We start from the raw sequence: 25,892 nt of genomic DNA, 5'->3' as shown, positions 1-25,892 counted from the left end.
TAACGCTTCCGAGGCGTTTTGATCGCTTCAGCGAGTGTCCACTGCGCTGGTCGTGACCGTCGCGGTGTCTACTTCTTGTCAGCGACTGCCGTGGCGTATACCACTTGGAGTGACTGCGACGGCGTCAAACCTCTTGGGGTGACCGCCGTGGCGTCTACCACTTGGAGTGACTGCGACGGCGTCAAACCTCTTGGGGTGACTGCCGTGGCGTCTACTACTTGGGGTGACTGCGACGGCGCCTACTTCTTGATGGAGGCTAAGTGGCGTCTACCACTTGGAGTGACTGCGACGGCGTCAAACCTCTTGGGGTGACTGCCGTGGCGTCTACTACTTGGGGTGACTGCGACAGCGCCTACTTCTTGATGGAGACTGCCGTGGCGTCTACCACTTGGAGTGACTGCGACGGCGTCAAACCTCTTGGGGTGGATCGCCGTGGCGTCTACTACTTGGGGTGACTGCGACGGCGCCTACTTACTGATAGAGACTGCCGCCCTTGTCGGTATGACAGTGTGAGCCGGCGTCTGCTGCTTCCTAGTGACTATGGGGGAAATGAACATTTTGATGGAAGACTTGGACGATTTTTTATTAGATAAAAACATGCGTCGGGGTGCCCACAGCCGTTTTGGACACCTCCGCCGCTACATAAAGTTTTCCTGAGATTACCAGCGTCCTAATGGCTCATCAAAGGCACACCTTCCCAGTCAGCCACCAATCGCATCCATGAGGTCGCCCTCCTGTTGTAAGGATGGACTTTTCCTTTTCTCTTATTTCTTTGCCACTTTGAGGGATTGCATGTTGCATCCTCTGGCAGCTATCTGGACGTTGACCACTTCGTCCTTCTCGTCCTTGGAGACGAGCTTATGCGCTTCCCCCCGGTCCGAGACATACATCAGTGTTAGGGCCCGGATGGACATCACCGCGTCGGCCTCGCTCAGAGTGACTCGGCCTATGAGAACATTGTAGGCGGACGAGCCGTCAATGACCACGAACTCGGCTAGGACATTCTTAGCCGTCTTCCCTTCGCCGAACATCACCGGGAGTCGATTGACCCCGGTGGTACCAGGCCGGCCGGGAGAAGCTGTATAGTGGGTTGGTGCGGGGCTTAAGTCCTTGACTTTCGGCCGAGGCCGAGGAAGCACTCCCCGAACATGATGTTCGTGTACGCGCCTGTGTCAATCGGGCACCTCTTGACCAGGTGGTTGGATATGTCCAAATTGACTACAAGTGGGTCATTTGTGAGGAGCGATGACTCCTTCGTAGTCCTTCCTTCCAATGGTCATATCGGGGATGTTGGAAGCGGGGATCGTTGTGTTGGGCACAAAGTTGATGGCTCGATATAGCTCGTTCGGGTGTCGTTTGTGCCATGAGCGGACCCTGCGTTCTCGTTGCCCCGATGACAACATGGATCACTCCTATCCGTTCGAAGACGGATTTCTTACCCGAACTGCCGCGTCGTCTTTTGGCCTTTGGCAACGTACTTGCCGAGGCTCCCCTTCCGGATCAGCTCTTCAATGGCATTCTTCGGATGTCGGCAGTCGTTGGTTAAATGGCCGGTGTGGCCGTGGTACTCACAGTACTGGCTCGTGTCACCGTCACTTTTTGGCTTGGGGGGTCTCTCCCACTTCTGGCCCTCGTTTTTGCTCAGGGCGAAGACCTCGGCGGCTGATACGACGAGAGGGGTTTTATCATTATACCGCCTCTGGTGGTACGTTCCCGAACTCCACCCGGCGCCCGTCGAGTCCTGTTTCCTGGCAGATTTGTCAGACCGTGATCTATTATTGTCACGGCGTCTCTCATCGGACCGTGACCTGTTGTTGTCACGGCGTCTTTCATCGGGGTTATCCTCCCGGCGGCTCTTCTTTTCTGAGTGCTCGGCCTCGCTGGGGCCTACCCAGGTCTTGTGATTGTCCTCTACCTTGATGGCCTGGTCGGCCATCTTCCTAGCGGCGTCCAAACCCAGGCCTCCGCACTTGATGAGCTCATTTTTTAAGTCTCCCCTTGGGAGGCCCTTCATCGGCGAAGGCCACGGTTCGGGATTAATTTCTCGAATCTGCTGGACCTTTCCGTCGAACCTCTTCACATAGCTTCGCAGAGACTCGCCCCCCTCCTGTTTGATAGTTAGGAGGTCCGACGTCTCCACGGCCCTCCTCTTATTGCAAGAGTACTGGGCTAGAAAGGCGTCCCTTAGGTCGGCGTAATAGTATACCGAGCCGTCGGGAAGCCCCTTGTACCAACTTTGAGCCATCCCATGCAAAGTTGTTGGGAAAACTCGGCACCAGACCTCATCGGGCTGCTCCCATACCGACATGTAAGACTCGAAAGCCTCGGCGTGGTCGGCTGGATCACTATCTCCTTTGTATGATATGGGTGGCAACTTGAGCTTAGTTGGCACCTGGACTTCTAGGACGTAGGCGCTGAGGGGCTGTCTGACCACGTGTCGAACGACACGCGGCGATCGGCTCCTCGCATTCCTAATCCGGCTCCTCCCCTCGTAGCGGGAAGGACTCCTTCTTCGACTCGGACTTCTTCTCCAACTCTGCTGAGTCGGACTCCTCTGGCTCCTTTGGGGTAAGCCTCGTTCGTGCTGCGGGGACGCTGTCCTCCCATGAGTACGGGAAGGACTTAGGTCTACCACGCCCACTTTGGGCTCCCCCGGCGACTTGACTGGGTCAGCTTCTCCTAGTGCTCCGTTCAAATTTCTCGGAGTCACATTTCGGGCCCTGGTCTCCTGTACGGTTTCCGCCGCTCTTATCGGCGTGACAGTGTGAGCAGGCGTATTACCAATTAGGTCCAGGAGCATTTTCGGTTTTTGCTACGTCAACCACATGTCCCATGATGGTGACTGGTTGGGGAAGCGTGGCGTGTCCGATATTATCGGCATCCCGAATTCCGGTTGGATTACTCACGGTGGAGGGCCGCGACTCGACCGAATTGGTGAAGGTATCATCTTGGTAGAGTGCGGTTTCGTCGGTCACGACTGCGTCTTGTTGTTTCGACATCTTCTTAGCTTTTTGGGTGGGTTTTTGTTTTTTTTTGTTTGGGAATGAATGTGACTAGCTTCTAGTAGCGTTCCCCACAGACGGCACCAATTGTTCCGGGTGTAATTCCAGAGCAGATATTTGTCACCACTCGTAGCTCGTAGAATGACGTCTTTGCTTGAATCCTCCTTTCGGTCTCCTGAAACGATGAACAAACTGAGGGCTCGGCTTGGGGCCGAGCGAACTCACTCCGACGCTCAAGTCAGTAAACTTATGGGAAAAGTTGTTGTTACTTGACTAAATGTATATTGTAGAGAGATAAGGAAGATAATACCAGATGAATAGTGATTCTTAGGTTAAATTGTGGATCCTTTCCTCAATGAAGGTTGAGGAGTATTTATAGACTTTCACCTTTTGTCACGTAGTGGCCAAGTGGCCAAGTGGCTAGCAGGTGGAAAGACTGATCTACCCCTCGGCCGAGGGACCTATGGCAGGCCGGCGGGCCCTGTTGACTCACCGCCGAGGGGTCTTGGATATGAGTACGCGGGTATGTGCCCTTATTTGGCGGGTTGCCATGCGAGACCAGCCGACAGCCGATGGGATGCATCGGCTAGGCTGTCTAAGTCGTTGACTTGCTGTGGTCGTCTTTGACCTTGCTCAATATGTTGACTTGGTCAGCGGTGCAGAATATGCCCCATCAGTATTGATATATATATATATATATATATATATATATATATATATATAGAGGAAGTATCAACTAAGGCCATTTATATATTTGAGTCCATAAGTCTTATTGTGAGCCATTGGATGGAGGGAGATGGATGGCCAAGATCAACCTCCAAAAGTGTGTTTATGGACTAATATCACTCATTCTCTCCTCCTTCACTAATCTTTCTAATTAATCAATAATTCACTATAACTTCTTTTCCTCTCATCCACTTTTCTCACATATCACACAACTCATCTTCTCTCTAAAACCCCAAAAAATAAAAACCCAAAAAATCCAAATAAATAAAAAACCCAAAACCCAAATAAATAAATAAAACCCAAAAAATCCAATTAAATCAAAAAACCCAAAAAATCCAATTAAATCAAAAAACCCAAATAAATCATTCATTCTTCTCTTCTTCATTCACCACCACCCACCACTATCCCACCCGACACCAACTCACCACCCACCACCGCCGCCACCGCACCGCCGCTACCTTTTTTTTTTTTTTTTTTTTTTTTCGCCTCGGTTTTTTTTTTTTTTTTTTTTTTCGTTTGGTGTTTATTTTCATGTTTTGAGTTGTTTTTTCCATTCATTTTTTGTTGTTGTCTTTTATTTTCTTTTATTTTGTTACTTCTCGTTTTTTATTCATTTTCTCAAATCTCTTCTTGTTATACTATTTTTTAAGATTTCGGGTTTTAAATCTCGTTTTTTTTTATGAGATACTTTTTTTTCATCTAAGATCTACTAAAATATTTTTCATAAAATTTGTTGTTTTAATCTTAGCCATATAAAAATTCTTATAATTTGTTGATTTTAATCTTATAATTGACTAAAGTTATACAAAGAATGGACTAAAGTTATACAAAAATGGACTAAAGTTATACAAAAATGAACCAAAGTTATACAAAAATGAACCAAAGTTATACAAATATGGATTAAAGTTATACAAATATGGGCTAAAGTTATACAAATAAGGACTAAAGTTATACAAAAATGGACCAAAGTTATACAAAAATGAACCAAAGTTATACAAAAATGGACTAAAGTTATACAAACATGAACCAAAGTTATACAAAAATAGACCAAAGTTATACAAAAAAAGACTAAAGTTATACAAAAATTGGACAAAAGTTATACAAAAAATTGGACTAAAGTTATACGAAAATGAACCAAAGTTATACAAAAATGAACCAAAATTATACAAAAATGAACCAAAGTTATACAAAAATGGACTAAAGTTATACAAATATGGATTAAAGTTATACAAATATGGACTAACTTTAGTCCATTTTTGTATAACTTTGGTTCATTTTTGTATAATTTTGGTTCATTTTTGTATAACTTTGGTTCATTTTTGTATAACTTTAGTCCAATTTTTGTATAACTTTAGTCCAATTTTTTGTATAACTTTAGTCCATTTTTTGTATAACTTTGGTGCATTTTTGTATAACTCTGGTCTATTTTTGTATAACTTTGGTTCATTTTTGTATAATTTTGGTTCATTTTTGTATAACTTTAGTCCAATTTTTTGTATAACTTTAGTCCATTTTTTGTATAACTTTGGTTCATTTTTGTATAACTTTGGTTCATTTTTGTATAACTTTAGTCCAATTTTTGTATAACTTTAGTCCAATTTTTTGTATAACTTTAGTCCATTTTTTGTATAACTTTGGTGCATTTTTGTATAACTCTGGTCTATTTTTGTATAACTTTGGTTCATTTTTATATAAATTTGGTTCATTTTTGTATAACTTTAGTCCAATTTTTTGTATAACTTTAGTCCATTTTTGTATAACTTTGGTTTATTTTTGTATAACTTTGGTTCATTTTTGTATAACTTTAGTCCATTGTTGTATGACTTTAGTCCAATTTTTGTATAACTTTATTCTTTTTTTGTATAACTTTGGTCTATTTTTGTATAACTTCAGTCCTTTTTTGTATAACTTTAGTCCATTTTTGTATAACTTTAGTCCTTATTTGAATAACTTTTGTCCTTATTTGTATAACTTCAATCATTTTTTGTATAATTGTAGTCCAAATTTGTATAACTTTAGTCCAAAATTGTATAACTTTAGTCCTTATTTGTATAACTTTAGTCCTTATTTGTATAACTTCAGTCCAAATTTGTGTAATTTTAGTCCAAAATTGTATAACTTTATTCCATAAGAGTACAACTTCAGTCCAAAATTGTATAACTTTAGTCCAAAATTGTATAACTTTAATGCACGCAGTGTATAACTTTAATAGACAAGATGTATAACTTTAATTCACCCAGTGTATAACTTTAATGTTTTAAGTGTATAACTTTAGTCGTAAATAGTATAACTTTTAAAAAACCAAATAAATATGAAAAATCGTAATTAATCAACAAATAATAAATCTGAAAAAAAATTAAATAATAACAAAAACCAAAAAAAACTCATAATAACAAAAACAAAAAACCAAATAACAATAATAAAACCAAAAAACCAACAACCCAACCCAACCCGAAATCTGAAATAAACCAAATAACAATAAAAAAACCAAATTTAAATATCGTGTGTATAACTCTAATGCACGCAGTGTATAACTTTAATAGACAAGATGTATAACTTTAGTCCAAAAAATGAAATAACAATAACAACCAAAAAATGAAATAACAATAACAAACAATAACAAAACCAACGACACAAAAAAAACTCAAATCTGAAAAAAACTCAAATCTATTAAAAGGGAAAAAACAAGGAACTCAAATTTAAAAAAAAAAAAAAATCTAAAATCAACAAAACCAACACATGCGTGTGGTTGCCAGAAACTATATACTCTAAAAAAAACTCAAATCTGAAAAACTAAAAGGGAATGGTGGATCAACAAAACCAACGACACACAAAAAACTCAAATCTAAAAAAAAAAACTCAAATCTGTTAAAAGGGAAAAAACAAAGAACTCAAATTTTTTTTAAAAAAAAATTCTGAAATCAACAAAACCAACGAGATGCGTGTGGCTGCTTGTGGTGGTGAGACGCGTGGTTGTGTCGGGTGCAGGGGTTGGTGGTGGCGAGATGCGTGTGGGTGGTGGCGAGATGCGTGTTTGGTGTGCCGTGGCTGCTTGTGGTGGTGAGCCACGTGGGTGTGTCGGGTGCAGGGGGTGGTGGTGGCGAGATGCGTGTGATGGTGTTTGGTGGCGAGATGGCGCGGTGGCTGGTGGTTGTGAGGGAGGGATGTGGTGTGACGGGGTTGTTGGTGGCTGGTGGTTGTGAGGGAGAACAATGATTATTTTTTGGTTTTTTTTGTTGGGATTAAGATGATTGGTTTTTTTTTTGTTTGGGTTTTTTTTTTAGAGAATCAGAGAGAATTAAGGGATGAGAGAAGTGAGGGGGAATGAATAATGAGGAAGTGATTAGGGAGATAAGAATGTGGGAGGAGTTATACATGATTAGGAAGAGTTATGGAAGATTAGGAAGGGAGATTAGGGAGAGAGATTTATAACCCTTATTTGAGATGTAATCTCATCCTTCCATTTCCCTCATCCAAAGGTTCTTATGAGGACTTAGGTACTCAATATATATCATGGCCTTACTAGAACCCTTCTCTCTCTCTCTCTCTCTCTCTCTCTCTCTCTCTCTCTCTCTCTCTCTCTCTCTCTCTCTCTCTCTCTCTCTCTCTCTATATATATATATATATATATATATATATATATATATATATATATATATATATATATATATATATATATATATATATATAAGGGTTCTAGTAAGACCCTCATATCATATGAGGCCCTAAGTCCTTATAAGGGCCTTTGGATGGAAGGGATGGACGGATGAGATTACATCTCATTGAAGGGTCACAAATCTCCCTACCTAATCTCCCTCCCTAATCCTTGTATAACTCCTTCTAATCTTGTATAACTCCTTCCTCATTCTAATTTCCCTACTCACTTCCTCATTATTCATTCTCTCACACTTCTCTCATCCCCTCATTCTCTCCCATTATCTCAAAAAAAAAAAACCAAACCAAAATAAACTAAAACAAAAAAAAACCAAAAAAAACCAAAAAAAAAACAACTTCTTCAAGACAACACCACCCTTCCACCACCACGAACCACCCCACAACCCACGAACAACCCCACAACCGGCCTTCCCCTCGCCACCACCAAACCCGCCTGCCACCATACACGACTACCACCAAACCCGGCCTTCCCCTCGCCACCACCAAACCCGCCTACCACCAAACCCGCCTTCCACCACCACGAACCACCCCACAACCCACGAACCACCCCACAACCCACGAACAACGCCGACCACCATACTCGGCTCCTCTTGCCGCCCTCGGCCAACCCGACGCCGCCACTCCCTTCTCCTTTCTATTTTTTGTTTTTCAGATCTGAGCATGAGGAATGGTTGTTGTTGGTTGTGGTGGTTCGTGTGTGTGGTTGTTGTTGGTGATGTCGGGTTTATTCATTTTTTTTTTGTTTTTTTTTCAGATTTGCGTGGCTAAGGGTGTTTTTTTTTTTTTTTTTTGTTTTTGTGTTCTCTGTTTGTTTTGTGTTTTCAATCAGTGTTTGTTTTTTTGATTTTTTTTGTTTTTGTTTTGTTTATTGTTTTTTATTATTGTTATTTGGTATTTGGTTATTTGGTTTTATTATTGTTATTTGGTTTTTTGTTATTGTTATTTGGTTTTTTATTATTGTTATTTGCTTTTTGTCATTGTTATTTGGTTTTTTATTGTAGATCTAGTTTTGGTTAGTTTTACGGTTTTTCTTCTTTTTAATTTTCAGATCTATATAGGAAATTAATTTTTTTTTTAAGTTTCATATTTTGGGCTAAAGTTATACAAAAATCAAAATAGAGTTATACTGTTAATGTCTAAAGTTATACATTGTATAAATTGAAGTTACACAAATTTTGGACTAAAGTTATACATCTTGTCTATTAAAGTTATACACTGCGTGCATTAAAGTTATACACACGGTATATAAATTTTATACACTTCAGTCACCAAATTTTATTTCAATTATTGTAGATCTACCACTTTGCTTCCGTTTTTTCATTTTAGTTTTCGTTTTTTATTTTTTTAGATTTCGGTTCTTTTTTTGTTATTTCAGATTTCGTACAACTTCAGTGGTCATTGTGTACAACTTCAATGCCCTTATGTGCAACTTCAGTAATCATTGTTATTTGTTTTTTTTTTAATATTTGGTTTTTTCTTAGATTTACGGGTTTTTTTGTTAGATTAACGTTTTTTTGTTATTATGGTGGACTATTTACGACTAAAGTTATACCTTTTTAACATTAAAGTGTAAAGTTATACAAATATGGACTAAAGTTATACCCTTTAAACTTTAAAGTTATACAAATATGGATTAAAGTTATACAAATATGGACTAAAGTTATACAAAAAATTGGACTAAAGTTACATAAAATTATATAAATTCCAAATAATTTATCGAAAATGACTAAAAGTTATACAAAAAAAGACTAAAGTTATACAAAAATGGATTAAAGTTATACAAAAACAGACTAAAGTTATACAAATATGGACTAAATTTATACAAACAGTACTTATATCAATTCAAATTTGGACTAAAGTTATACAAAAAATTGGACTAAATTTGTATAACTTTAGTCCATTTTTGTATAACTTTAGTCCATTTTTGTATAACTTTAGTCTGTTTTTGTATAACATTAGTCCATTTTTGTATAACTTAGTCTATTTTTGTATAACTTTAGTCTTTTTGTATAACTTTTTTGTATAACTTTAGTCCAAAATTGTGTAACTTTAGTCCATAATAGTATAACTTTAGTCCAAAATTGTGTAACTTTAGTCCATAATATTATAATTTTAGTCCTTTTTTGTATAACTTTAGTCCAAAAATCGTGTAACTTTAATCCATAATAGTATAACTTTTGTCTAAATGTAATTAAGATTTGAAACTAACACAAAGCCATTGTTGTACATAATGTAAGTTAAAGTTATACATAATGTCAGTGAAGTTATACATAATGTCAGTGGAGTTATACATAATGTCAGTGAAGTTATACATAATATCAGTGAAGTTATACATAATGTTCATTAAAGTTATACATAATATCGGTGAAGTTGCACACAATATCATTGAAGTTGTACATAATATAAATTAAAGTTATACATAATGTCAGTGAAGTTATACATAATGTTGATTGAATTTATACATAATTTTAAATAATTTTATAAAACAAGAGATTGGAGTTATAAACATTGAAATTTGAGAAAAAAATAAATAAATATATACATTTAAATTTAAAGACTAAAACTGAAAAATTTATATAACAAGACAAATTTTAAAGAAACGACATTTGTAAAAATAAAAAGTATATCACCAAAAAAAACGATATTTAAAACCCGAAATTTTAAAAAAAAAAGTATAACAAGAAGAGATTTGAAAAGAATAAGTAACAACAAAAACCAACAAAAATTAACAAATAAAATAAACCGACCCCAAACAACAAATTTAACACAAAATCTGGAATAAAAAAAGTGACGAAAAAAACCGAGACGAAAAAAAAAAAAAAAAAACGAGTTTATAGAATTTACTGACGGCGGTGGTGGAGGTGGGTGGCGGTGGTTGGTGTCGGGTAGGATAGTGGTGGGTGGTGGTGAATGAGGAAGAGAGGAATGAATGATTTATTTGGGTTTTTTTATTTATTTGGATTTTTTGGGTTTTTTGATTTATTTGGATTTTTTGGGTTTTATTTATTTATTTGGGTTTTTGGGGTTTTTTATTTATTTGGATTTTTTGGGTTTTTATTTTTTGGGGTTTGAGAGAGGAGATGAGTTGTGTGATATGTGAGAGAAGTGGATGAGAGGAAAAGAAGTTATAGTGAATCTCCTTAAACTAAAAGAATAAGAAAACTGAAAATTTTCCCGCCTAAATGCTTTTGACTAGAAATTGGGCCTAACTTTATCAAACACCGCAACTTCTATAGCTGGGCCAAATATATTTCATTCATTATTATCTCATTAGTCAAATATATGCATCTTAAATGTCGTAAATTTTCTATTTAAAACATATGCAGATTTTACTCATATTATTAAAATCAGTGTGTGCTTTTCACTTTCTTATTCTTTAAATTTTTTATTCCGTTTAAATTGTTACTCCGTATATTGTAACAAACATTACAAAAATAGTTATATGCTTCAAATGCGTAAAAATAAGTAAATAAACGGATTAAAACTTTATAATGTAACTTTTTGAGATCAAAGTTTAAGTAAATAAACTCAAAAACTTTATAATAAAACTCAAAAAATTTAGATTAAAACTCAAAAACTTTATCTTAATGCTCAAAAACTATATCAGATGCATAATCCACTTACTGTTCAAATGCGTAAAAAATAAGCATAAGTTTTTGTAATTAAACTAACAATCTTCTTATTTTAATCATAAACTTATTCCGAGTAAAAATGTAAAATTCATTCTATTTTAATTCTTAGTATTTTTACACATTAACAATTGTAGATAATTACAAATAAAATTCAAAGTTTATTTATATATTATTATTATTAGCTCTAATTGTTAAGTTCTCTACACATGACATTCTAAAATTCCGTGCTTTAGCACGGACTCTATGTGAATTAGTGATTAATTAGAAGGATTAGTGAAGGAGGAGAGAATGAGTGATATAGAAGTAGGATCATATGAGTTGGGTCATTATTGGTGAGTTACCCCTCTGAATCTAGACCATTGATCTAATCTAAGATGGATGGCTAAGATTAAATCTTACTCAACCTATAAAAACCCACTTTTCTCTCAATCTCCCTCATTATTAGAAAAAATCACTCTCTCTCCTCCTTCCACATCTAAAAATTCAGAACAACAAAAAAAGAATACGTATAAATTATTAAATTCAATCTTCATGAAATTCTCTCAAGTTGCAGCCTGCAGGCTACAAATCGTTCAAATTCATCATCAATTAACGAGATTTCGTCGTCTCTTTCGCTTCATCCTTGTATTTCTCTTCGGTTTTACTATAGGTAAGTACTAATTTTGTTTTTCTAGATCTGATTTGTGTGTTTTCATTATCGCTCTTATCTAATATCCGTTTCATTTTCGTTAATTCGTTGTATATTCGTTTGTACTTATGTCTTTGTTGTTAAATTACTTGTTCTCTCTTTTTTTCCAATAATTTATAGAGTTTTGAGTTTGATATGAAAATTCTAAATGATTTTTTACATATTCATGTTGGTTGTAAGGTGTTTGAGTAGTTTTTTTTAGTTCAATTGCGTTTTTGTATCTTTGATATTTTCTAGGGTTTTGTGGTTAATCTGTTAATAACAATTATTGTATTACTTTAACCGAGTTATTATATTATTCAAACTCAATTATTGTATTTTGTAGTTACTTCTTGTTTGCTATGTTAGAATATATTCTGTTAATAGTTATTGTATTGCTTTAACCGAGTTATTGTATTATTCAAACTTAGTTATTGTATTATTTCACTTAGTTGTTTCAAATAAGAATTGTTGTAAGATGGTGTCTTCTTATATAATTTGTTTAAGTTGATTATAATAATATTACATCTCAATTATTATATTGTTTAACTTAGTTATTTCAATTTGGAGTTATTATTGTGGCCTTATATAATATGCTTGTAGTCGGTTATAATACTATGCTTTATTTCTGTAAAATATGCAGTTATTTTATAGTGGTTTTACGGTTATTTCAATACTTATAGGTAGTTATTGTATATCAGTTACATGGTTATTTGTAGCTTACCCCATTTTTGTTTTTATTTCTTTCAGTGAGCTTTTGTTGTCTGCTGGTTCAATCCTCATCAATAGGCAAGACATGGTTCTCGTTGGGAAAAAATATCGGTGGAAGAAACGTGAAAACAACGGCAAAACACGGTTCTCGTTGGAAGAAATACTTTTAAACGTTGTATTAGAGATAAATATATGTAATATTTGTGATGTTACTATTGTTAGATGTATTATTTGAAATGCTTAGATATAACTTGTTGGAGATGTTTAAGTGTAATGTGTTGTAAACAAAATAGTTATATAATCAAAGTAAGTGGTTTTTTTAACCATGCTATATATTATTATTTCATTTTTCAGATTTTGCTAATGCATTCCAATCTCAATTATTGATTGAACGAGAATGACTAGTTATGCAATTAAACAAGATAAAAACAAGCACAAGATAGAAATTTGAATATATTTGAGTTTCTTCTCAATACAATAACACGATTTACTCATTACAATAACTGAGTTTTTACATTACAATAACTACAAATACCAGAGTTTTACATTACAATAATTGAGTTCTTACATTACAATAACCGAGTTTCTACACTGGACTAAGTACAAATACCAGACTTCCTATATTACAATAACTGAGTTTTCTACATTACAATAGTTGAGTTTCTACATTACAATAACCGAGTTATTCAATTTAACAAGATGATAACTAACAAAAAAATGACCAAGTATATACACAAAATTTTCCGTTGAATGTCAATTATCCGCGCTATCATGATTCAACCTGCAAATCATCAAAAAGCAGAATATAACTTAACATAACACCCAAAAAGTAATTGGATTGTAAAATAACTTGATTGTAAAATAACTATAACTGACGAGTGAATAACTGAATCACATATAGAATAACTGACTTTATTCATTATAATAACGGTGTCTCTACATTACAATAACTACAAATACCAGAGTTGCAGAAAATTGACTATATTTGAGTTGCAGCTCAATACAATAACATGAGTTATACATTACAATAACTGAGTTTCTACATTAGAATAACTATCTATATCAGAGAACATTATTCTCAGTAAACAACTGAGTTAACTATAAAATAACTACGTTTCCTTATTACAATAACTGAGTTTCTACATTAAAATAATTATACATACCAGAGAACATTATTCTCAGTAAACAAGTTATTTTATTATTGTAACGTAATTATTCTATCATACAACATCAGTTATTCTATTACGCGACGTCAATTATTCCATTGAGCATCAATTATCCCTGTTCAATTCAACGTCATTCCACCTGCAAATTACAAAAAATAATGAAATCTTATCAGAATTTGTTATAAACAACAAATTTTCTGTTGAATTCGTTCTTTACTAATGTTATTAATCATGAAATCGTAAAAAGACAGAAATCTGATGAGTATTTGTTATTCTCATCTTGTTTTTAAAGAAAATCGCGGAAAAAAAGAATACAAAAATATGATTAGTATTTGTTTTTTTTATTCTCCAATAGCTACGAAAATCACTGATATTCGATTATTAGCTACGAAATCGTAACATATTCATACCTTCGTTTTGATTTGATATGTTAGGGTTTTCCGAAATTTCATTATGAATTGAAGAAAAAACTGATCGTTTCAATTAAAGTAATTGAATTTGTGAACGAATTTGCTGTAATCGATTGAAATCACAAAAAAAATGGGAAGAATTGATGAGATTGTTGATGAATCTGAAAGATTTTGATTGATTTTGTTGATGTTTTTTTTTTGTAACGAGAGAGAAAGGAGAGAATAGTGGAGAAGGAGGTATGCGACGATGAATTGTTTGTGTGAGCAATTAATTTTAATTTGTTAATCAATTGTATATATACGCGGGGGTAACTCACGAAAAGTGGCAAACTCACCGGATCTTGCCTCTCTCTCTCTCTCTATATATATATATATATGAGAAAGGATCATGTAAGTCCACCTTTTTTGGTTGAGTCCATAAGTCCTAATATAGACATTTGGATCTAATAGATGAGCGGTGTAGATTAAATTTAAATGGATGGCCAAGATTAAAACAAACCAAACCCTAATTGTCTCTCTTATTTTTCTCATTTCTCCTTCTCTCACATCTCACTCACCTCTCTCTCAACTTTCTCTCACAAAAGGCGGCAGCCCACCAAGCCACCACCGTTCCATCTGTGCCGCCCTCCCCACCACCATACCAACGCCACCACCACGCACCTTCATTTCGCTCTCCTTCTCCTGCCGCCGCCAGGCTCCTCTCCACCACCAAATCCTATTTTTTTTCCAGATCTGAAATGGTGACGCACCACCACCGCCATTTTCGTCTTCTCCCTCTTCTCCCGCCTACCACCATGTCTGCCGCCTTCCTCCCATTCTCATTTCTCTTTTTTTTTTTCAGATCTAAAATCAAAAGCTTTTGGTGGTGTTGTTGGTTGCTTTTTAATGGCGGTGTTGAGGCTAGTGGGTCGTGGGGTTTGCCGCCTCCTTCTCCCTTTTTTTTTTTCAAATCTGATTGTGGTTTGGAGGTGGTGTTGTGGGATACGGCTAGTGGTGGTGTGGAATATGCGGCTGGTGGGTCGTGGTGGATCTGCCACCTTCTCCTTTTTTTTTTTTTTTCCAAATCTGCGATAATAAGTGGTTGGTGTTGTTGTTGGTTGTTGCGGTTTGGAGGTGGTGGTGCTGTGGTGGTTGGGGTAGGAGGTGGTAGGATGGTGGTGATGGTGAAAGAAGATTTGTTAGCATAAAGTTACACTTCTGAGTACTAAAGTTACAAATTTACGGACTAGAGTTACACTCGTTAGTCAATAAAATTACACCTTTATTGATTAAAGTTACACTCTTGAAGGACAAAAGTTACAGTTGAAAGGACTAAAATTACAATAACAAAATATATTAATTCAAATTTTCACATACAATTCACTATTATGACTAAAGTTACGACTCCAATGACTAAAGTTACACTTAAAAGGGGTAAAATTACACCTGTAAAAGTATAGAAACCACCATACGACTAAAGTTACATCTAAAATGACTAAAGTTACAACTAAAACGACTAAAGTTATACTCGTAAAAAAATAAAGTTACATATACTTTTGTTAAAATTACATAAATTCCAATTTATAAATTCAAATTTTCATATATAAAATGACCTTAAAGACAAAAATTCCACTCATGAATCAATAAATGACTAAAGTTACACTCATAAAGTAATAAAGTTACACTAAGAAATGATTGGCTAAGAATGGGACTTAGGGACTCAACCAAATTTGTGGACTTACTTGAACCTCTCTCTCTCTCTCTCTCTATATATATATATATATATATATATATATATATATATATATATATATATATATATATATATCATCTTTGTAAAGATAATGATATAAACTCTTAAGAGCTCTCCAAAACAATATTTAAGAGACTCAAAAGATTTTTGGTTGGTATATAGGTTCCAACGATGACTCATATTTATAATCATAGGATCACCCGCCTTATGTTAATCTTTCGATGTGAGACAATTCTATAATTTATACGTATTATAATCACCACACTAACATTGTTTTTCAACGTGGAACATATAACATATTAAGAAGTACACTATCTTTAATATGTGTAAATCATATGAAATCTATACTCTAATGAAAGCATTTTTTTTACCACGAATCTAATTATATTATCTTTATAATTTTTATAACGACATTTTTTTGCCAAATGAAATGTCAAAGTTTTTATATAAAAATTAGAAACTTCTCATGAATATAAAATAGGAAATATAGATATTATAATAATTAAAAGATTCTCCACTTTATTTTTTATGTGAAAAATATTATTTATGAAACTTTTCTAAATTAATTTTTGATCATGTGGACGTTCTAAAATCCCTCGAAAAAGCTCTCTTTTAAATGTAAATATAGACTATTTTTCTTTAATTATAAAAAAAAGAAAATTTAAAACAGGTCGCGCAAAACGCGGGATACTATCTACTTATAGTATAGTGCACCACATCAATACATCATCTTACAGACTACGAATGACATTGAAGTCTTCTATGTCAACGGACCAAGAAAACTATACCCGTTCACACGTCGAGCTTGCAACTTGGCAATGTTGAGTTGTACTTGGTGACGACCTCACACCCAAACTAATCAAAATTTATGCTTCACCCACCAATCCTTAATATCTCTCTTTCACTAAATTGACCATTAACCTAGTATTTATATCACTCATTTTAATTTTTTAAACGATCAACTTTTTAAGCGAAAACTAATTATTAGTATCATAAAAATTCTCCCTTTAATTTGGTTATTTGTTTACCTTTAATTTAGCACAAAGAATAAGAAGAGAGGAGATAACCATTTGTGAATATTGTGATTAAACGACAATTGTACGGTAGGTTATGTAGATGATCAAATTACCTTAAAAACATTCTCAGTATAGAAAGGTCAATAAATAAATGAGACACCCAAATATAGAATAGGTAAACAAATGATGCGAAGGGAGTATATTAAAAAATAAAATCTAAATTTTTAACTAATACGGTCATAGTTTTTTTCTGTTATATCGACATTTATCTCTACTAGCCTCCTTACTTCTACGATTTTATAGTCAATGATACTCGGTGATATAGATAATGAGAAAAGTCGTCCAAAAAGCTAGTTCAAAAGGTAGTAAAACCAACTGTTGTATAAATCTCACATTCTCATATATTAGATCAAAAGTGGTTTAGTAATAAATGGATCAACGGTGTACCAAAACTAGCGATTGCAGCTTTCATTGCTACTAAAAATACAACGTGTATTATTCCATATAAATAAGATAAAGTGGTAATAAGAATGATTAAGACAGATATATTCGTTTAAGAGTAACTAAATATTAATTAATCCTTCACTAAGTCAACTGAAGTTCCTTTATTTCCTCACCTACAACAAAACCTGAAAGATAGAGAGATCACTCAATCATTCTCTAGCTGCTATTCCCCCCTGTTTCTTATATTCTCTTTAATAATTTCCTCATTCTTCTATTTCTTCCATGGGGTGCTTTAGTTCAACCTTGACCCCACCTAAACATTCCCTCTATCACGCCAACGGCAAACCTGCCACCGCCGCCACCGCCACCGCCACCGCCAGCGTTGGCGGCCGGGAGTTCACGGAGTTCACGCTAGCGGAACTCAAGTCTGCCACCGACAACTTCAGCTCCGAGTCTATCGTTTCCGAAGGCGGCCAGAAAGCGCCTAACGTCGTTTACGCTGGCCGCCTCGCTAATCGCCGGAAGATCGCTGTCAAAAAGTTTTCCAAGCTTGCATGGCCTGATCCTAAACAATTTGCTGTATGACCTTTCATTTCCTTCAGTTAATTTGTTTTTGTGTTTTTTTAATCATTTCTAGGGTTTTATGTAATTTTAATGATCTTTTGTTAGTTTATCTGTTAATGGCGGACTCATGATTTGAATTTAGTAGTGAAATTAGTTACAATGTCAGCTAGCGTAGCTGGTACGTGAGTAGCTCCGATTACCACAAAAGAAAAAATAGTGACTTGAAACCGAAAAATTAACTAAAATATTTCAATGTTTACCTTGTTAGAGAAGAGCCCCTGCTAGACCCGTGGCTCGGCCGCTGCATATGTTGGAGTGAGATTGTTATTGGATGTAGTTATTGTTGTTGATTAATTAAGTGGTTTTCTTTGATTGATTTTATTGTGTGTGTATAGGAGGAAGCAAAGGGAGTTGGGAAGTTGAGGCACAAGAAGTTGGCAACTTTGATTGGGTATTGTTGTGATGGGGATGAGAGGTTGCTCGTCGCAGAATTCATGCCTAATGATACCCTTGCTAAGCATTTATTTCATTGTACGTCTCTACTGAATTATTGTTTTCTAGGTTCATTTTGACGACGCGTTATAATTCAGCAATGCATTCATTATGTGTTTTTCGGTATTTCAATCCTATTTTACTTGGTTTACTGTCGGTGTTTTTGGGCATTGTTAAGGGATGGAGAGTGGAGACATTGGAAAAAAGAAAAATTAGTAATTATCTGCTCTTCTTTTTATTATGTCGTTTAATGCAAGTCTTACGCAATTTTCCCTCTTGAGACTGCCTCGCCTATGCCCTATACGGACAAGGACACCTGCCGTGGACAGAAAGCCTTTGAGTCACTAGGGTAATGGTGTTTTGTGGCGAGAAATTGGTATCTAAAGTAAGGATACAGTTCATTTATTGGCAAATTATTGATGCATTTTGGCGTGTTTGAAAGTGTAATCTGACTATATGAGAGATCTGATAATAGACAGCATTTTGTTTTGCTTGAAATCATGACTTCCGATCACGTTGTGATTTTCAACTAATTTCTAGTTGTAAGCTCTTAGAGGGATGCATACCTAAGACCTTGGTGTGGATGGTGTCAATGCACTCCCATTAGGGTTCCCCCAACCCCCTCCAAAAATATAGTATTTGTGTATTTCATAATTGTTGGTCACTATGTTTTATAGATGCTCTAAGCTGACTCAATTACTCATTCATACCCCTTAGGACACCCCCAAGGCCTCAAGTGAAATTGTTTATCAAATTTGCTAAAGTGAGTAAGGATTAGTATCGCATTTATTTCAACTCGATTAAAAGATCATGTAGATCAAATTCATTCATTACACCTTTGAAGATTTGCAGGAAGACTGTGGACTTCACCTAATTAAGTCTAAACTCATAACTTAGTTGAATGCCTTGTTTGGTTGTTTTTGATGATATCAATGGGATAAATATGTAAACATTTAATTTTTGTTTGTAAGCATCCCTATCAAGATTATGGCATCAAAAGTATAATTTAATGGCGTCATATTTTACACCGTTTCACTTATCTGTGTATGTAAGCTGATGTGTACGAGCTTTCATGCTTGACAGGGGAGAATCAAACCCTTGAGTGGGCTATGCGATTAAGAGTTGCGTTATATATTGCTGAAGCACTGGAATACTGCAGCACAGAAGGTCGTCCACTGTATCACGACTTAAATGCATACAGAGTTCTTTTTGATGAGGTACTTAGCACTTTACAGTATCACTGTGGAGTATTATCAACCGTTTCAGTTGTGAATGCGCTATCTTTTATCTTCACTTAATCATAGATAATTGGATATAACCTGATTAATTATCTTTCTTTATCGCTACCAAGGCTTTTTTTTACTCAGAAGTTATTGATGCTACTTCACTCTGTTGAGATGCACAGTTTTGCTATGCATATAGTCTGAATTTGCTATGTGGAAAGTTGGCGAGTTTCTGTGATGTAAATGCTTTTTTTTTCGTAAACTTCTTTTTTCATACTTTTGTGTGTGAACACTTGTGTCGCAGAGTGGCGATCCACGACTTTCCTGTTTTGGCCTGATGAAGAACAGCCGTGATGGAAAAAGTTATAGCACCAATCTTGCTTACACGCCACCAGAGTATCTTAGAAATGGTAACTAGTTATTATTCAGAGCATATTGTTCATTAGTCCGAACCCTGAAATTTCCATTGCCAGCCCAAGAATTCAAATATTCTTCGGTTTTAGACTATAATGTAATAAAGAAAAATGACCGCTTTACAACTATGGTGTTAATGTAGGAAGAGTTACTCCGGAAAGTGTTATCTTCAGCTTTGGAACAGTTCTTTTAGATCTTCTGACGGGAAAGCATATTCCTCCAAGTCATGTAAGTGCGTGGAATCCTGTATGTATTAATATTTTTTGGAACATGAAGATATTGTACTTCTTATTATTATGTTAATGATTTCGGGAACTTAGCACCAACTTCTGACTTGCAACAGAAGAACCTACCGACTAGTCAATGTTAAAGTCAAGTCAACAGCAAACAATAATAAATTGACACAGTTTAGGGTCAACACCTTGTGTGGCAATTCCTCAAAGATGAAGGTAAACCCAACCAAAGATCGAGTTATTCACTATAAGAATACTATTAGGTCTGAATTATACACCGATTCGGAACCCACAATAAGTTAGGAACACTAAAGCTAAGTCCTGGTGCCATTGAAAATCAGCACCAATTTACCGACCGCCTACAAAGTAACCCAGGGCCGTCTAATGGATTTGAGAGGCAATGTTCTAAATATCAAAATGAGGGCCTAAATCATAAGGAAACTGTATTATGTAATACAAAATTAACTTGCTTCACAACAAAATTAATTATGCAATAAGGAAACTGTATTATGTAATACAAAATGGACTTGCTTAACACAAAAACTGTATTATGCAATTTTTTTCTAAATAAATACTCCCGCCATCCCGGTTATTTGTTTACCTTTGCTTATGGCACAAAGACCGAGAGGGGAGAACCATTTGTGGTCAATGTTATTAGATGACAAGTGGACAATAATACATGTGGATGATCAAATTACTCATCAAAAATATTTCCAATATAGAAAGGTAAACAAATGAATGAGACGTCCTAAAATGGGATAGGTAAACAAATGACTGCGGCGGAAGGAGTATATAGACTACATAATCTCAACACAATCTTCAAAAGATAGATGTTAAACTTTCAGTCAGTTAAGCAAGGCTGTCCTTCAAAGTGAGGATGAATTTAACTATATTCTTTGTTATGGACACCGATGAAAAAATGAAACCCTTCTGATCTTCTCTAATATGAAGAGGGGAAAGAATCAATAGCAAAAGATAAGAGACTTGGTATTATTTTAGGAAACCACCATTTAATTGACTGGATTTCCTGGAAATATGGAATAGGAAGAAGAAACGGTCATGTTTAGAAGATTAATTGTAATGTGGTTGAGAGAAAATTGGCTTACTTTGTGGCTTTGTGGGTAACGCCATTTTTGGGTACTTTGTACTTTGGTTGAGGATTAACTTGACTTTCGTTTTGAAATCGAGTATTTTGAGTCCCCTTTTCTCGCAGTGAAACCGCCTCTTAGACGGCCTTGAAGCTACTGTGCATAAAACACCATGCTTACAAAACTCTTGTACTGACCGATTGTATCATCTCGTTACAAGAATCTCGATCACAATCGCCTTGCACCAGCAGTACGACAACGCACTAATCAAGACAAGTCTCCTTTTTGAAAACTCACTACAAAATTCTGTTCTTGCTTGTGTATCAGCACAAAACGAGTTCTGTTTTTCTTGTGATGTTCGGCTGCTTCAGTGTGCTCTGCTTCCAACTTTGCATAATCCACGCCACCATGACATACAAGGCATTCCAAAACACGTATCCTTATCCTCAAAAACAAAGAAGCATGACATAATGAGTTGGGCTAGATTTTTTGGGTCATAACCCACAAAAGTAAATATTAAGATTTGCCATTATGAGTGAAGCTCCAGAGGTTGGATACACTTCTATTGAGATGATTATGTTTCCTTTCCCCTATTCCGAGTGTTTTGTATCTCGGTCTAAAGTTTGCTCTATGTCTAAACTGCCTCCGCTAGCAATTTAAATCTGTTGTCTGGCCCATTTAAGAATCTTTCATATTAAATTTACAGGTGTGAGGTTACCAAAATGAGTCTCTTGGAATGTCTTTATCATGTATTCAGCTAAAAATTAGATGTGTTCAATTAGTTACGAGCTACTCGTATTTCATGAATAAGTGTGGTTCTGTGCAAAACAATCTCATTTGTTACTTAAATACTTTGAATGTTCTTTTCTTGACGGTTGTGATGTTTCAAACTTTCAATCCTCCTCGTTTCTTTTATGCTGTGATAATAGCCTCATTGTTGGTATGTCCCAATAGTTACCTAACATTATGATGGGTTCGAACTTATGTTTTGTCAGAATAAAATATTTGATCTGTTCTCCAGGCTCTTGACATGATACGTGGCCAAAATATTGTTGTTCTAATGGACTCGCACCTGGAAGGCAATTTCTCTAATGAAGAGGCCACAATTGTTTTCAATCTTGCGTCTCAATGCCTGCAGTACGAGCCAAGAGAGCGCCCAAATGTTAAAGACTTGGTTACAACACTTGGTCCTCTGCAGAGTAAGGCTAATGTAAGTGGTCATCGTTCAACTAACTTCAACTACTGTTGTTCCAACTTACATCTTTTGTTCTTTTAGCTTTATAGAGATAGGCCTTTCTCTGATTCACATTAATTTATACGATCTTATAACATTTGCGTAGTTTTTTGGCTTCAAACTTTTCCCTTATGTATGGCATTCTCTTGATCTTTGTCGTCATCCTGAGTAATGAGTCCAGTGAGTTTGGGTTTGACAACTTTAACATTCAAATTTATTGGAAATATGCTATATATGGATACTCCCGAGTTAAGGGCAGAATATTTTCCTGGTACAGTAACAAAATTGATTTGGTGTAACCAAGTTAATAAAAATTTATATTCAGTTTGATTTCTACTTTTTAGCTTAACACCTCACTCTTTGTAAGGAAGAAAAATTATGTTGTGAGTGGTTAACAAATCCATTGTGATGTTATTTTAGCAACAAATTTTCCCGAGTTTAGGGGCCTATGACAATACCAGTCACTGTTTCCACCTTTCAGGTTCCTTCTTATTTGATGTTGGGGATACCAAAGCCCGAGGATGCACCTCCTACACCTCCGCAACCTCTTTCTCCAATGGGAGATGCTTGTTCTAGGTTGGACCTCACAGCAATCCACCAAATACTAGTTTCGACCCACTACAAAGATGATGAAGGAACCAATGAGGTGATAAACCGAAAATCTGCCATTTGGATTTACGATCCTGGTTTTTGTACTTAATTCATTGTCCTTGTTTTTTGGTAATGGCTCAGTTATCTTTTCAAGAATGGACACAACAAATGAGAGACATTTTGGAAGCTAGAAAGCGTGGCGATCAGTCATTTCGCGATAAGGATTTCAAAACTGCCATAGACTGCTATTCACAGGTCCGCAGACTTTCCATCTTTTCTTTCCACTCCCTTCCCACAGTTCCCCTAGAAACAAAAGGTTGAGAAATTGAATAGTGCTAGTGAGAAATAGCTCTTTCATAAATAGTACTCCATTCACGCCAATTCCATACATTTGGGTAATATATGTGGGGTAATGTATGAACTTTGAGCGAATAGAGGGAGTAATGAAGTTGTTGAAGATCTTATTAGTGTAAATAGTCGTCAATATTTACACTAATAGATCTTATTATTGTATATTCCTATATGTATATTCCTATATGTTTATGCCTAGGGTAATTGCATTGATCTAGGATAACTTGGGAGCATTGTTTAATCAAAACCTATGTTTATCAAGTCTCTTTATCATAGGTTTAGTAACTATTCCCTTTATTCATTTTGAATTATTACATGTTCCTTTGTGGGACATATGAGCCAGTTCGTTACATTCCCATTTTGGGTAAGACAAAAAGATCAATTGCTAGACACTATACCTTTTAAAATGCTCCCTCCTAGTCGCTCATTTCTTCCCCTTCCATTTTGCACAAGAAATAAGGAAATGATTTTAGACCACACAAAACACTCTGCCCCACATGCAAATGATTTTGGACCACACAAACCTTTCCAAAAAAGGAAAGAGGGAAGAAAATCCGACTACCGTGAAAAAGGAAAAAGGGAAGAAATGAGCGACTAGGAGGGAGTAGTTGATTTGTGAAACACTTCCTTACAAAAAATACCTTGCAAACTCACCACTTACAAATCTATTTTTATGTGAAACACTACCCCAAGGCAGTCTCTGGCCAAGAAAGTCAACTATCCGGCCATTGATCCTTGGAGGCATGTGATAACCAGTTGATTTCTAAAATCCGGAGACCCAGTTAAAGTAAAAGTAAAAGTAAACAACAATAAAAAATTAAGCTAAGATATACAAACATCGCATTTATCAAACATTTTAAAGTTTGAACAAAATTAATAAATAGATGAAACAATTAAAAACATCAGGCAGCTACAAAACATGAAGCAACAATAAATATTACAGTAAGTCTCTCTTGTCTTGTGACGGATTAAGTATCACCCACATGTATAGATAAGACAAAAATTAGAGTGCCTAGGGAATCACAAATGACTTGTCTTTTATCTACCCATGTGGGTTTTATTTGACCCGTCGCAAATGAGAATTTGTGTAAATGTTAAACTATGGGCAACGTTTCAATATGAGATTAATGTTTAGAAATGCAACAAAATGCTAGAAAAAATGACACTTATCAGATGAGATACTGTCAGTTGTTGAGATTGAAGACAGAGGAGGGACTAGGGAGGAATGAGGAGTGTTAATGGGGGGGAAATGAAGTAAAAGCTAGGGGTTATAATAACTCGAGGGTTAGAAAAGGAGGGTAACAAGAAGTCAAGTGCCTCTGAGATTCAATAGATAGAACATTGACTTTTTTTGGCAGGAGAAGACGCGTGGCCGCGTGGGTAGTATGTCACATACTCCATCCATTATTTTATATACGAGAATGAAGCTCACTTCTCTTCAATATCCCGCAAACTATATGAGCTAATAATATGAAATGTATACTCTTATGAAAGCAAAATTCATGACGAATCTAATGATAATTTTCATAATTTTTTCTAGATTATATTTTTATATAACTGAAAGTCAAAGGCTTATCTCATAAAACAAAAATGTCATATATAAAGTAATGGAGGAAGTATAATATTATTTTGAAAAGGGAGTGGTTCACGATTTACTCATTTTAAAACGTAGTGTGAAAGTGTCTCACTATCTAATCTGTCCCATGGAAAAACATAAAAAAGACACTCTTATGTGGCTATGTGCCACCTCATTTTTTCTCAGTTCTCACATATTTTCCATCTCTTAAACCTTTGGTTCAATTGCAACCGTAGTTAATGCAATTGAATTGACGGATTACCTGATTTGGTGAGCTATGACCTTCTACCACTATGCAAAAAAAGTAAGAGAGATGAGCTACACATGTCGCTTTCGGAGTCTAATACTAGTAAGACAGTCGAACATAAACTTGTACTCTTGGAACAAGCCAAATAATTATTTAATTAACCAAGTAATTAAAAAGGTTTAACAATAAATTTGTTGCCTAGTCTGCCTTCTGCAAGAATTTGTAAGGTTAATACTGGAAACACTTGTTAGCCCATAACCTCAAAATCCAAAACTTGGTGCAGTTCTTAGATGTTGGAACAATGGTATCTCCGACTGTTTATGCTCGGAGGAGTCTTTGCAATCTGTTCATGGACCAACCGGACGCAGCTCTAAGAGATGCAATGCAAGCACAATGTGTATATCCGGACTGGTCAACAGCATTCTACTTACAATCAGTTGCCCTTTCGAAGCTTGACATGCACAAGGATGCCGCCGACATGTTGAACGAGGCTTCTCAGTTGGAAGATAAACGATAACGTAATTCGAAAAGAAGCTGAGGACCAATCCACTGTACATTTTTTATTTTTCATAAATTGTTCAATTATTCGTTTAGTTTCTCTAGTTAGAGGTGTATGTTGGGTGTATGTATTTCTTGTGTATTGATGGTGTGCCACTTTTTTGTCTAAAATGGGTAAAATAATGTCGAGTTTACAAGTA

General features: G+C 35.7%; 1 protein-coding gene across 1 annotated transcript; it reads left to right on the top strand.

Annotated features, from left to right (window-relative positions):
• The first annotated feature begins 17,169 nt into the window (after positions 1 to 17,169).
• On the top strand, positions 17,170 to 25,892 carry LOC141597010 (serine/threonine-protein kinase BSK1-like). The gene is made up of 9 exons (XM_074417308.1): positions 17,170 to 17,760; positions 18,141 to 18,276; positions 19,321 to 19,454; positions 19,765 to 19,870; positions 20,017 to 20,102; positions 22,217 to 22,405; positions 22,911 to 23,075; positions 23,162 to 23,275; positions 25,478 to 25,892. The coding sequence occupies exons 1-9, from the start codon at positions 17,464 to 17,466 to the stop codon at positions 25,709 to 25,711; spliced, it is 1,461 nt and encodes a 486-aa protein (XP_074273409.1). The 5' UTR covers positions 17,170 to 17,463; the 3' UTR covers positions 25,712 to 25,892.

This window comes from Silene latifolia, chromosome 8 (assembly GCF_048544455.1).
Source record: "Silene latifolia isolate original U9 population chromosome 8, ASM4854445v1, whole genome shotgun sequence".
Taxonomy (NCBI): Eukaryota; Viridiplantae; Streptophyta; class Magnoliopsida; order Caryophyllales; family Caryophyllaceae; genus Silene; species Silene latifolia.
This window is presented reverse-complemented; position numbering and strand designations above follow the sequence as displayed.